General features: G+C 47.5%; 4 protein-coding genes across 4 annotated transcripts; 3 read left to right on the forward strand and 1 right to left on the reverse strand.

The window, feature by feature from the left end:
* Positions 1-1,100: 1,100 nt before the first annotated feature.
* Positions 1,101-1,927, reverse strand: LY89DRAFT_356914 (uncharacterized protein). The gene has a single exon (XM_018206969.1). It carries the CDS (start codon positions 1,742-1,744, stop codon positions 1,145-1,147), a length of 600 nt encoding a protein of 199 aa, XP_018061896.1. The 5' UTR covers positions 1,745-1,927; the 3' UTR covers positions 1,101-1,144.
* Positions 1,928-2,573: 646 nt separating this feature from the next.
* Positions 2,574-4,608, forward strand: LY89DRAFT_356916 (uncharacterized protein). Its single transcript, XM_018206970.1, has 5 exons — positions 2,574-2,715; positions 2,818-2,868; positions 2,971-3,160; positions 3,212-3,990; positions 4,040-4,608. The coding sequence occupies exons 1-5, from the start codon at positions 2,659-2,661 to the stop codon at positions 4,487-4,489; spliced, it is 1,527 nt and encodes a 508-aa protein (XP_018061897.1). The 5' UTR covers positions 2,574-2,658; the 3' UTR covers positions 4,490-4,608.
* Positions 4,609-5,391: 783 nt separating this feature from the next.
* LY89DRAFT_725680 (cyclin-like protein) lies at positions 5,392-6,877 on the forward strand (the record flags this gene model as incomplete). Its single annotated transcript, XM_018218995.1, has 2 exons — positions 5,392-5,915; positions 5,963-6,877. Exons 1-2 carry the CDS (start codon positions 5,472-5,474, stop codon positions 6,875-6,877), a joined length of 1,359 nt encoding a protein of 452 aa, XP_018061898.1. The 5' UTR covers positions 5,392-5,471.
* A 3,151-nt stretch (positions 6,878-10,028) lies between these two features.
* LY89DRAFT_357007 (uncharacterized protein) lies at positions 10,029-11,823 on the forward strand. Its single transcript, XM_018206971.1, has 2 exons — positions 10,029-10,041; positions 10,104-11,823. Exon 2 carries the CDS (start codon positions 10,242-10,244, stop codon positions 11,772-11,774), a length of 1,533 nt encoding a protein of 510 aa, XP_018061899.1. The 5' UTR covers positions 10,029-10,041; positions 10,104-10,241; the 3' UTR covers positions 11,775-11,823.
* Positions 11,824-13,423: the final 1,600 nt, after the last annotated feature.

The raw sequence follows: 13,423 nt of genomic DNA on the forward strand, positions 1-13,423 counted from the left end.
GCAGATTGGCCATACCGCACAGCCCTGACAGAAAACCCACCTTTACCAAACTTAGCGCCTAGTCGGCGGAATTTCGTCTGTAAAAGAACCACTTTTCGCCCATCTTCGAGATTCCGCGGAATAGATCACCGTCAACGGGTCAGCACACGCTGTGTTTGGAGCAGTGTACTTTGTGCCGAGAATAAAGAATTTTCTTTCCAAGCTAAGTAATCGTAGCTACTACTGGTGGGCCAAGGCCGATGTGTGTAAAGGTGTTGTCAAGGTTTTGGGAGCTGTTGTTGCCAATAGTATACTGCTGCTATCAATCGATCCAAGAAGAATATGGAAGTAAATTCGACCGAATCCGAAGACGGCGGGGTTCAAGAAGTTGGGTGATGTGTCTTTTGTGATCCTCGGGCAGAGTAAGCTTGCCGTTTGAGAAATCCGTGAAGTAGGGAGAGTGGGTTCTTTTATAGTTTTAGTTTCTGGGTAGAAATTTCGTAATTTGCTGCTTCTCAGAGACCTCATTTCTGAAGTGGTGAATCAGGTCGAGTTTAGATTCAATAGTCCAGAAGCTGCTCTGTTAGCTTCGCAAGGGTAGCAAGTGAAAAGTATATAAAGCCCCATCCTCTACACGATTACTTGCGAGCAAGTCTGAAAGAGACGAACATGGTGACTAGAGGAAGGGAATTGGGCTTCTGTGACTGGAGAAAGCCGGTTATTGCTTGCAAAAGCACTATGCTTAACAAATTTATCAAAGTTTATTGAATACAGTAGAAACATAAAAGCTTTTGTCAAGAACAGATCTCTCTTGTTAATCTTCTGCTTCTTTCATGATCCGTTCATCCATGAACTATGCTCTGGCTTTCTTGTCGTCACAACATTCTTTTCTTCCGATACTACTGGGGAAGTGTCCGACAGCGTGCCACGTTGACATCATTCTTTGATGTTGACAACAATCCTCCTTCCTATAGTACGAGCCGAGCGCGGCTCAAGGCCACATTCATGTTGCGACTTACCATACACCTTTCGAGTTGTCATACGGATCGCCTTTTTGGTAGCCTCGACTTGACCTAAGTCTGGGTATTTGTCGTTGTTGAACGCCTCGTAACCCTCGAATACAGCCTTGATCTCGTCTACGTCGTCGTATGGATAGGTGAGTTGCTTAGCGTGAATATAAGTCTAACGGGTAGATGAGGTGTTGATTGTAAATACAAGTCGTACAGATGGGTGAGGCGTTCAGCATGGATGTAAATTGTGCGTGCGGATAAGGCATAAACTGTAAACATAAGTCGTGCGAGGTATGAGTCGTTGAGGGTGAATGCGACTCGTATGAATAAATGAGACGTTGAGAGTGAATATAACTTGCATTACCCAGAGCCTCGTTATTGCAACTCAAGTCCACTAGCTCGACGCTAGTGATTATAAAACGCCCCATCACCCCCTCTATCTCCTCTTCAGCAACAACTGATGGGACGCCAGAAGACGATGTGTTGAGCTCCCGGTCCCGCGTTACGGAGTCTAAGATCCCACTGCGGTACGGGGCTTGATGTTGTCTGGATATCCTCTTTGTTTTGTTCCTGAGATGAAACTTATTGGTCGAGAGTGTAGGTGTTGTCAAGTGTCGCTTCGTTGTCAATTCATCTGCCGCTACTATTTCCTCGAGTGTTGACAAGTGTAGACAGCAGTTGGAAAGTCTTTTTTTGGTAATAAGACCAAAAGTCAGGTCAGGAGAGAAGGGACTTCTAAAAGGAATTGTCTTCATAAAATGTATGCAATCACAGCCTCCACACTATCCCACAGCTATAGCTAGCATTACTTCGAACGCACTAACTCGTTGCAAGCCGAATCAGGATTGCAATAGTACCAAGTATGGAAGGAAAGGCTAATATCTATAATGTAGCTAATTTTATGGCTCCCAGATAGCCGTGGTTAGATTGGTTCGACGATTTTAAACACTGCTTTGGGGATATGACAAGAAAATTGAAAGATCGAAAACTTCAGCGGCGTCGTCTCAGTCATTGGATATCACTGTAGAGGCTTTTATCTTTTGTTATGCGACCCTCACTGCAGACTCAAGCTCTTACGATGATCCTGAACTTTCATTGTCGAAGATGAGATTAATGGCAAATGCTGCAAAACACATTGACTACAGAAATGAACCTCATAACTCCCGTTGAAGTTGCTGCTGCAAGCGCAATGATGTCAAAGCACATTTACTTCCACATGCGGCTCTCTGCAGCTCGCTTATCTGAACAACATCAAATGACTCAGTATAGGAAGTGCCAGAAAGCGCGAAATCAGAAGGCAATCTTACTGCATAGCTTGAGTAGATGTAACAATGAAGATGATTCCTCAATTGCAGCAAAGGAAGGTAGTCCTGTGCTGTGCTTCCTAGGTACTTTTGGTCCTGCGTTCGGTAAGTGGGATGCTTGTCACGTGCCGTCTCTGCTTCGAAGTTGGATGTGTTGTCTCAGCGAGTCTGAGTACGGTACAGAGATTCACTAAGATTCTTGATCGCCTCATCTTCGATGTCGGAAACCAAGATGGTAGCCCGACGCACAATATGAGGAGACCGCTGGCACTAGCTCGATCTGCCGCACAACCAAAAACAAAATCCCACGACGAAACTTGCAACTCCAATCTTCAAACAGACTTCATCCTTTGCTATTCCATTGAATGGATTCGCTTGTCAGTACTACAATTCGTCAAAAAGCAAAAGAGACTAAACTTGTCGTGAGTATCTTCCTATATTGTGCTTTGTTTACTTCGCGCAACGGCATACACACTTTGGCCTTTCGGAATCGACTTTAAGAACCTAATTGACGCGTAGAATAGCAAAACATCATAGAAACATACGGTGGAAAGGGAAACGAGATCAAGCTCGCTGTGAGTGTCTTCCCGCACTGCGCTTTGTTTACTTCGGACAACGACATACCACTTTCGCTCTTTCGGTATCGACTTTAGGAAACCAATTGACGCGTTGAATAGGGAAACATTATGGAAACATATGGAGAGCCGCACTATAACATGCATCCTCCTCCGCCTCCTCCTACCTGGGCTGAAGTGGCTCAACCTAGAGCGCGTCGATCCAGCACAATTCAGACCGTGACAAACTGGCAGGACGCCCCTCAAGGTCAATATCAGGTCCAAACGCCATACACACATCCATACGACCAAGGTAAGTTCTCTCAGAGTCGATAATAGATCGGATGTCGCTAATGTCGTTCAGGGATGTCCGATTTCCCGAGACTTTCTCCAGCAACTCAAGAAGAATTTGAGACTCCGTCGCGCGAAGAATCACCATTCCACCCACATCTTCCATACATAGTTGATGTCCATACTCTTCGCGAAGCAGTCAACAAGGATGCTGGTCAGATATTCGACGCAATTATTACCATCATGGAAGAGCTGCACAGGGTCCGCGATGAGAATGAGGATCTGAAGCGCGATAATCTGACTCTCAAGGAGAACTGGATGGACGTCAGTCACCAAGCGAGAGAGGCGCAGAAGAATTTGACCAGCACGAAAACCCAGTTGAGAAGAACACAAAATGACTTGAATGCTTACTGGGACGAATTCAGTCAACGTCGCGGAGATTGGTACATCCGGGCTCAGCGATACGAGGAGTTATTGGCAATATGCAGCGCGAAGCAAGTACTATTGTGGAAGTTGATTGAGAGAATCCGAGAAGGCGATACACCAGAGGGTGATCGGAATTGGGAGAATGCGGTGCCTTCATTGACAGGCACTCATTTCACTCCAACGGTATCCGACTCTCAGTCAGAAAAGTCTGGTTCCATAATCACAGAATTCAGAGGCAGTCCTGAGAGAGCAATGTCGACTTCCAGGGGAAGAACAGGGAGGAAAGAACTTCCAAAAGGAGAAACATCCAATTACAAGAGAAGCTCTGAGAGAGGTCTTGACCCGGCTGCAGTAAGTTTGGACCTTCCAAAGACTAAAGCATCCAAGGTCAAGGGGAGCCCTGAAAGAGGTTTTAATCCTGCCGCAGTAGGTTCGGACCCATCTCAAAATCGTAACATACTGATAAGCTGAGCAGAGTTCGTTTGTTCCCGGTGTTGGAAACCCGGCAGCAAGTACAATTTCAGACATCACCGCGCCTGCTCTTCCTCAGGTCGACCTTCTCTCATGCATCCTCTCCCTCCCACCTCGATTTTACGGTATCTGCCCAAATTCCCTATGTGCTTCCTCGGAATTCAAATGTCGAGTGCCAGCCTGCCGTCTACAACATGTCTGCGAAGCCTACAACGATGAAAAGGGTGGTGGTTGCAAGGACGGCCGGCTCTGCAGATTCGTTCACGAATATCGTTCCTGCTATGAGGAGATTGATGGATTCGGTTGTCGATTCATGGGTGTCACCAAGGATAGCAAGGCCAGACAGCGTCACTTGGAGAGGAGAGCTCATCAACAGTACGTGTCGGGGGAGGAGTGGAGATCTCGAGTTATCATTGCTGGTCTGCGAGGTGCTCATCGAGAGGGAAAATACTAGACTTTGGCTAGAAGAGTGGATTTGTTGGAGTAGGGAATACTGTTTGAAGTAAGCCTCTTAGGAGTAAGAGAGTCATTGCGAAGCTCTCCTTGGAGTATATCTGCTCCGTTTCTAGGTGGTATAAAGAAAAGGCGTCAGCGTCAAATTTGCGATGGATTAAACCTGTTCTGCTCTTCATTCGCTTTCAGATAGCAACAATCAAAAGTAACTTACAACACAAAATGCAAAGAAGTCAAAATGCATTTCGATCTCATTCATTTTGATGCTCCCCTACTTATTCAGAGATCTTATTGCCCCGAGAATTCTAGAGCATTGAAAGAGCTCATCGAAGCCGGGACCGCCGCTAACCATACGAGCTACCGGGAGTGCGAAGTGAAAAGAGGGAGATCGAGGGTGGCAAGTAACGCTGCAGAGATGCTTGATAATTGATGCTGAACGAGATGGTCCTACTCGGGAGAAGCTGAAACCATCGATCTCTCGAAGATTCTCATGTCCCCGGCTCCGCACAGGATATTTTGAGAAGTTGATTGCTACTATTGGGTCAAAGGCGAGTGGCGGAGTAGAGCCGAGATCCTTGCGAAGTATCGGTAGACTTGGCTCAAGATATGTATAATTCCATGATCTTGTGAGTTATTGGTTGCCTTTCTTCGGCCGGTGCCACGGCATGAAGTCCATCATTTTGTCCTCCAGAGGGTGGAAATTCAGTCGATGTCCCTCGAATTTCCAATGGCTAAGAGAGTCACGAGTTGAGTAGCTGACAATAGCAGCAGCCATTTTAATAATCTTGGTCGTGTTGGCTGTTGTGTTGATATATTCCAGTGATGGATGTCATTGTGAGGTTCTTGCAGAGCCTCACCTCGCTTAGTCAGCCGCGAGTATTCGCGACAAGCATTGTGACGACGCGGGACAATAGCAAGCGATTGTTCTTCTTAAACGGAAGCTACACTTCATCAAAAATTCAGTTTCTTGCCCTCCCTCCCCCATGACCACCGTCGAACGATACCGCCCTCCGCATCATTTCCACTCAGATGCGCCTTCAAATGATCGACGACCACATTCCTCTGCCAACCCCATAACCAAGGACATTCCACCAGCTGTACCTTCACCACCGCGACTCTTTACTCGAACCTCTCCTCCTCGCAGACCACAGGTCCCACCGATACCATCTCCCATATCCAAAATGGCAGACGACGAATCAAGCCAATGGATTTTCACCGATGAAGAGATGCTCAGCACACCCTCGATTCTCGACGGCATCACACCTGTCGAAGAGCGCTGCCGCCGGGCGAAAGGCGTGAACTTCATCACACAGGCCGGCATACTGCTCAAATTACCACAGCTGACTCTCGCAGTCGCAAGCACCTTTTTTCAACGATTCTATATGCGCCGGAGTCTGGTCCCAGAAAGAGGCGGCATACACCAATACGTGAGTTTATCATTTGCACATCCCGCCCCTACACTGACAGCAATAAGCTGCCGCGCTCCCAATCCCATAAACAGCTCAAATCCAAAGAAGGATCACTAACGCTCACTCCGGAACAGTCCATAGCAGCTACTGCTCTCTTCCTCGCAACAAAGACGGAAGAAAATTGTCGCAAAACCAAAGAGATTGTCATCGCAGTTGCCAAGGTCGCACAGAAGAACGCCTCTCTCATCATCGATGAACAATCCAAAGAATATTGGCGATGGCGGGATAGCATACTTCTATATGAGGAGACGATGTTGGAGGAGCTCACTTTCGATCTCGTCCTCAAGTCACCTTACACAGTCCTCTACATATTTCTACAACAGCTGAATCTTGGAGAGAATAAGCTTGTACGGAATGTTGCGTGGGCCTTTTTGAACGACAGCTGTATGACCACGCTCTCTCTGACACAGACAGCCAAAGACATCGCAGTTGCAGCAGTCTACTTCGCACTCAAGTTCCAGAACGAGTCCATACCAGATGACGAATATGGAACGGCATGGTGGGAAACACTAGGTGGCAACCCGGAGATCATCACGAAAGCAGTTGATGTCTTGACGACATTCTGGTCAGAGAATCCGCTGAGCAGAAAGGACATCCCATATGCAGAGAATCCTGTCTCCGGTGATGATCTGGAGCAGACTCGGAGGAGAGAATCTGATGGCTCAAGCACGAGTGTTGCATCACAGAATGGCGATGCGAAGCGGAGTCCGGAGCAGAAACCAACTCCTGATGAGAAGCCGAGCCCAGAGGACAAGTCAAGACCAGACACGAAACTAAGTCCCGAAGACCAGCCAGGCACAGAAGCAAAACCAAGTCCGAAGAGAAAGTTAGAAGAGGCGGAAATCGAGGAAGGGGAGGAGCCAGAACCCGAAACAAAGAGGGCCAAGACTCAGGAGTCAACCCAGTCCCAGACACAATGATTCCAAGTTTGCTATGGAGATACTGCTTATTTGCTTGGGCCTGTACACTACGGGGCGTTATCTGAGTTCTCGATACCCATGAAAAGCATACAATCTTGAACGACTATTGGCTGTGATGTATGCTCCATTGATCTGTGCAAAGCTACCAAGGGGCTTCCTCCCAACCAGAACGGGGGTCTTTCTTCATGATCTATGAATCTCGATTCTTCTGAAGCCCTAGCAAGTGCTTCGCTTTCCTCCTGTGCGTGGTGCACTCTGCCTCGAAAGCACGAGAATGTACCATGCTTTGCAGGAATGCAGGAATTACCTTGCAGTCTCGACTCCATGAAGTTGGCATCCAATCCACTCTGGCTAATGCGGCCATCTCTTCAGAATTGCTTCATTTGAGCATTGTATCCAGTCAAAGTACCCCAAACACATTCCAACTCTAGCGTCCAGACCGTTTCTGCCAACTGTCAAGATTTGTGCCTGGTCACTTAAATTGTGCAGATCCTTCACGTTTGAATTTCCTGAAGATGCAGATAAAAGAAAGCTCCCACACACTTTCCAGTTCTACACACGTTCCTCCAACTTCAACTTGTCATTGTTCTCTTCATAATTATGCCACGGCATAGGAATTCTCGAGATTCGATCTGTTATCAAGTCATCGGGTTCACTAACAAGTCTGGGGTAGCCGCATGCACAAGTGTCATGCTGAGCGGCTGCAGTAGTGACATACCATGCTTCCCCATATGCTCAAGTGCAGCTCAGAGGCACAGATTCATGTCGGAAATGCTCCGACGAATGATGATTGCTATGCTATTCCCTAACCCGGGAAGTTGCGTTCGCCAAGGCATGCAAGAGCCGGTATGGGCTATGTTGTGCGTCTTCTAGCTGAGAAAGGAAGCATACAACGTGCGGACTCGACTGAATCTGCACCCTTGTTCCTGGACACGAAATTTCGAGCTACTTTCTACTCTTGTTGTTGCAGATCATCCGGTAGTGAGTACTACAGTGAGCGATGAACTTGCGGATGCGAATCATCCCTCCTCCATACAACGCACAGAATAATGATGCAACCATGCTGATAGGGTTCAATTAGCTGGAAGACCCCCGATGAGAAAATGGTCACGTGTATCGATATCTGGTTAGCGCGGTGCCTATGTACTTAGCTTCTCTTTCCCTCGAAACTTCTTCTCTGTTTGTCAACAAATTTCGCAGAGTTGAAGCATTACGCCAAGACTGCGCCCGTTCCTGCAGTGAGTGCTACTGTACAACCAGCTACACAATGCAGATGCACCTGGACCTGCAGGCTCTGTCGAACCGTCGAGGATGGCGGGAACTGGGAACAAGTCAAACACTTGCAGGCACTACAATAGCCATCTCTACCACTCACATAATCTCGCATCACTACGTAGCTTACACTTTGTTGGAGTGACACAAAAGCTTATCTTTCATGCACCTCTGTAAGTCGCATCATAGTCTTGTGTTGAATTAAACTTCTTACAGGGCCCCTATTACAGGCATCGCGGGGTTGAGCCAATGATAGAATCTGTGCCTTTATTTGAAATCACAGCCCTTCCAGCTGGAACTCGTTCCATCAGCATGCTTTTTTTTCAGCCAACCATCATCCTCTTGTCGTTCCTTGAAGATCGCCGTTTTCGATTTATGATCTGAGACCGCACGGAGGAAGACGTGTTGCTCCACCTGTCATGTCTGTTTGCTGTCGGGCAACCATTCTTCGCAAGCTACCCTTGTCTCGACAATCCATATCGGCTATAGCCTATTACCATCTCCGCCCTATCACCAGAGTGGCCGATCAGTCAGTCAGTCAGCCATCAGCTGAGGCAAATCGTGAGCTGACTGACTGATGAGAATCACGGTCGCTGACTGGCTTAGCTGACCTAGCTGATCAGCCAGCCGATCAGCTGTACTAAATATGAGGATATATTATTTTATTAGGATATTTTCATAAAATCCTCTCAAATGCTGCTCTTTCTCTATACTAACTCCTCAAATATGCTTAATACTCTCAAATATAGATTTTAAGAGTGTAATTATGAGTTATAAGTACCTTTTGAGCTTCAAATAGCACTGTACTGTAATAATCAGGGTGTATTGGGCGCAATGAGGGGTCTTAAGTGGGCGCACAGACCTTATATGCTCCCGGACCACAAAAAAGTCTAAAATTACGCTCCGGTCGCCCCCTCAAAATCTCGAAATCCGCCCCAAACATGACTCCAAAATTCGAAAATTTATATCCTCAAAATGATCAGCGAGCTGATTTAAATATCGTTCGCTGACTGACTGACTGATGCGATGTCATTTCATCAGTCAGCGCTGATCAGCTAGCTGACTGAATGGCCACTCTGCCTATCACGTTGGCATTTGTGTAGCCCTCATCTCAGCAAACAGATCATCAAGAAAGACCTTGTCCAACATCTCACCAATCTCCTTGGGGAGCTCGCTTAGAACTCAGCGCCATCTCCGTGTCTCTGGCGCCATACTCCTGTTCGAGTAGACTGGTTGCAATATTCGGTCTGCACTATGTCGGAGCTAGTGGTCTCCTCAAAGTACGAGTTGCTTACAGCGATTCAAAACATTTCCTCATTGCACAGCATGTCAATGTCAGCCGCTTGCATCTTCTAACAGAACTTTGTACAATGTACAGAGAGATCAAAGGGAGGTTGGACAGTGCTATTAATGACTCTTGATGTCTCACTCAGCCTCGCCGATCTCTACATCTGATAGTCTGCTCAAATCTTACTCGTCAGCTCGAGTACCGAGCGATTAGCTGTCCCACATAGTAGACGATGTGCTTACTCAGGCTCTGTATTAGGACCAATTGGTTACATGCCCCCCCGTAATCGGGCGAGACATAGACCACGGGAAGCGGGACAAGCCTTCCGGACCGGATGTTGTGCGGGAGGACGAGCACGACGCCTTCCTGCTTCGGAGAATTTCGGAAAACGCCACATTCTGAATTCGCCAGATTTCTTTCCGAGATTCGCAATTGTCCATTAGCAACACATCATGATACCACGCTATTCCTCGGACAGATTTGCAGGATTCCAACCATGCTTACACGACGGTTCAGAGTATGCAGTGTCGAGCTGTTTTAACGGCGAGGACCGAAAGCGCAGGTGTGCGGCACACGCAGCATGATAGCGACCAAGAAAGAAGGTGTAAGCTTTTTGTAAGATAATCAATGCGGGGTTGGTCAGATTGGTTGATATAGAAGAAGCAGATGGAAGAACCGAAGCTATTTAGTTATTCTGCCGAAGCTCCAAGCACAACCACCTGCAAAACCACTTTTCGTCACCAGACGAATATGTAGTCCGATTCATCCAAATCCTCGGAACACGATCACTCAACACAGGACAGCATGAACAAGCCGACAGCGAAGCCTCCAAGACGTCAGTCATGCGATAGATGTCATGCCCAAAAACTCCGATGTTCACGCCAGGGGACTGGTAGTGGGGACCGGTGTACCAGATGTTCTCGTCAGAACGCAGAGTGCGTGTACAGTACATCTCTTCCAAAGGGACGACCAAGTGCGCATCGATTACAATTAGCTGGTGCTAGCGCTGGCGCTGGCAATGGCAATGTTAAGAGCAGTCGCAGTGAGGGGGAAAGCAGGATCAAAGAGGGTGCGAACGGCACAGAAAATGAGAATGGCACAGCGAGTGTGAGTATCGCCACAAGTACCGAGACTACCGCTATCGTCGATATTGGAGGACACGAAATCCAAGCCGAATTGGATTGCATCACATCAAGCAACACTCACGGCAACGACAGTGACAACATTACGATCTCCCTCGTTCAATCTCCAGAAAACCTTACACCGCCATCTATCACAGAGCGAAACCGGCATTATCCACCTATACCACCTCCGATTACCACTACATGGGAAAGAGAACACGGTCTACTCACAGCTCCATTTTCGAGTCCTGGAACCAATATCTCATTCGGAGACGGAGATGCTGGACCATGGGATTCGGAGCCGTATTATTGGTCTGACTGGGTTGGCAGCGATCTTTCGGTGTCGGGCCGTCCCCTTTCAGCGCTTACCCCTCCAAGTACAAGTCATGGTACAAGTTTGGCAGGACATCCTTGTACCGACACGGTTTCTCCTGCAGCTGCAGCGCCAACACCAAATATATTCAATCCAAACTCTACGTCTTCGAATTACGACTCGCATGGCCATTCTGCACATTCCGGACACGGCAGAGGTGATTATGGCTCGATACCTACAACTCAAGGCTGCATCACGCAATTATCTGAGTTGCTCACTCGACTCAGCTCAGCCTTTGCTGCGGCTCAGCAGGAACTGATACCTGGTTCTCCATCATTAGTCATCAATACGGCCTTCGATTCGCTTGCGGCCTTACTTGTATCGCCGACTGTCGTACTGCCAGGTGCCGACCAAGCAAGTGACGCAGTTCGGGATACGTTTTCTGCATCACAGCGGCTGCTCGAGATTCTGCATCACTTGCAAGATCTTCAGCTCGGAGAGGAAGGTGGGAAAATGGATGTGGATTCTCCATGCTTACCTGCGCCGCCCCCCACACCACCCCCACGCAGTCCTCCCAGCGGTGAGCAATTCAGTCAACGGACCCGATCTCAACACTCCGATACGGTCGTCCACCATCTGGTCTTGGCCTGTCATAGCCTTTTACTCAATATTTACGGTCCCCTGTTAGCCGCTTTACAGCATGATGCACTTGCTAGCGACTCCGATGGCGTGCTGGCGCCATCTTTGGTTGATATGCGTTTGATTTTGCTTGTGCAACTCTGTTCTTACTTTATTGATCGCTTACATGAGGGTGTAAGCGGGCTGTGTTTGCAAACGACGGTCGATTTAGAAGCTGAAATTCAGCAGAAGTTGCTTCGGCTAAGGCGTACGCTGCATATTTGAATGCACAAGGTTCGTTTTTGAGTTATTACGTGTACACATATTTAACAGGAGCACAAAATGGCTTCTAGAATTTAACATCTAGAGATACCTATTTATTTTAGCTACCAATAGCAAACGACTGTTTATGTTCATGCAGAGCATAAGCAGGAATATAAGCAAAAACATAAGCAAGAACATAAGCAAGAACATAAGCAAGATCAGCCACGTAGTGTAATGCCATAAGGTCATCGTTAGTATACACCTCGACGTCAAAGCTTCTTTCCATAAGATAAAATGGAATATAGCGTATGAATCAAATCGACTTTAACAGACGATTTGTGACAAGTATCTAAGCAAGAATTCAAAGCCATGACAAGCAAAACAATCGTCGAGAGGGAATCAAAAATCATTGCATAAGATTTATCAGATGACACCTTGCTCTATTGGATGCTTCAGATCACATTAGAACAACTTTCAGCCCTTGAACCCTGAACCTAAATGAAGAAACTGTAGTCCAGACCTCGAGAGAGAAAACACCTCTACCCTCACACTACCAAGTCGCCAAGCCGACATGTCAATGAACAATGATCTCCAAAACCAGAGTCTTTAAATATGCCCTCATATCTCCGCTGTCTGCTACCTCCACACATGATCTCCCGTCTTCTCATAGTGAATCCGCGATTCAACAGCCCAATGACAAGAAGCGTAATTCTTTAACCGACGAACGTCTTCTCCCCACCGCCCATAGCCAGGCTTACGCTCTTGCGTTCCACACGCACATGCAGTGACTGATCCCAGGAGACTGGTCCAGGAGCCGGCATTGCTGTGCGGCATAATCTCTTGGCCCGGGTAAGAAACTGGAAACGGGTGGTGATACGGGAGTACACATGGATTAATTCAGCGTTAATTGGGTGGGGTGCGAGGAGCGTGTTTAGCTTAAAGTAGAGAGATGTGTTGAGGAAGGCCGGGCGAAGTCGAATTATGGAGAATTTATGCCAGTAAGAAGATCTTCCAGTTGAATTTGAGGTAAAATTTGAAGAGGTAGGGTGTTATACATTAGAGCAGAAGCTAGTACGTAATTGGAGGGTGTTAGAGTCTCTTTACAGATGCGTTATGCTTGCGCCGAGAGCATAGATAAAGGATTGAAGCAGATTATACACTCACTTAAGGGGGCCCAGATGAGCTAAGCTAGTGAGAGAGCAGTAGCACACTCGAGGTGGTAAAATCAAATTCTCTTTGCGCCGTCCAAGGTACAAAATGAATAACATTCATATTGTCTACATTCTTGCAATGCGCAAGGTTGAAACGAGTATTAATCGGGTACACCCCACTACCCGCAAACTGAGTACCTCCCTCACGTCCCACTGCCCCTTCTCCTGTAGCTTTCCCAGATCTGGATCTGTAAAGGAATGGTGGCGTGCAAGAGTGCATGTCCCAGGTCAGCGGGCAAAAGGCACAGTCTCCAGCAACCTTGCTCCGGAACCCCCAACTTAACTACTCCGGAGTCATTATCATGGGTGAGCATCATCCACACCAGAAGCTGTGATGAGAAATCTTTCTGTTCGGACCTCTATCGTCATGTTGCGAGAGAGCCGAAGTTTCGGAGTTTCGGACTCCGAGGATCGGGACCCGAGAGTAGATCTCACTACGATGTCTCGGAACAGTGATTG

This window comes from Mollisia scopiformis (assembly GCF_001500285.1).
Source record: "Mollisia scopiformis unplaced genomic scaffold LY89scaffold_36, whole genome shotgun sequence".
Lineage (NCBI taxonomy): Eukaryota > Fungi > Ascomycota > Leotiomycetes > Helotiales > Mollisiaceae > Mollisia > Mollisia scopiformis.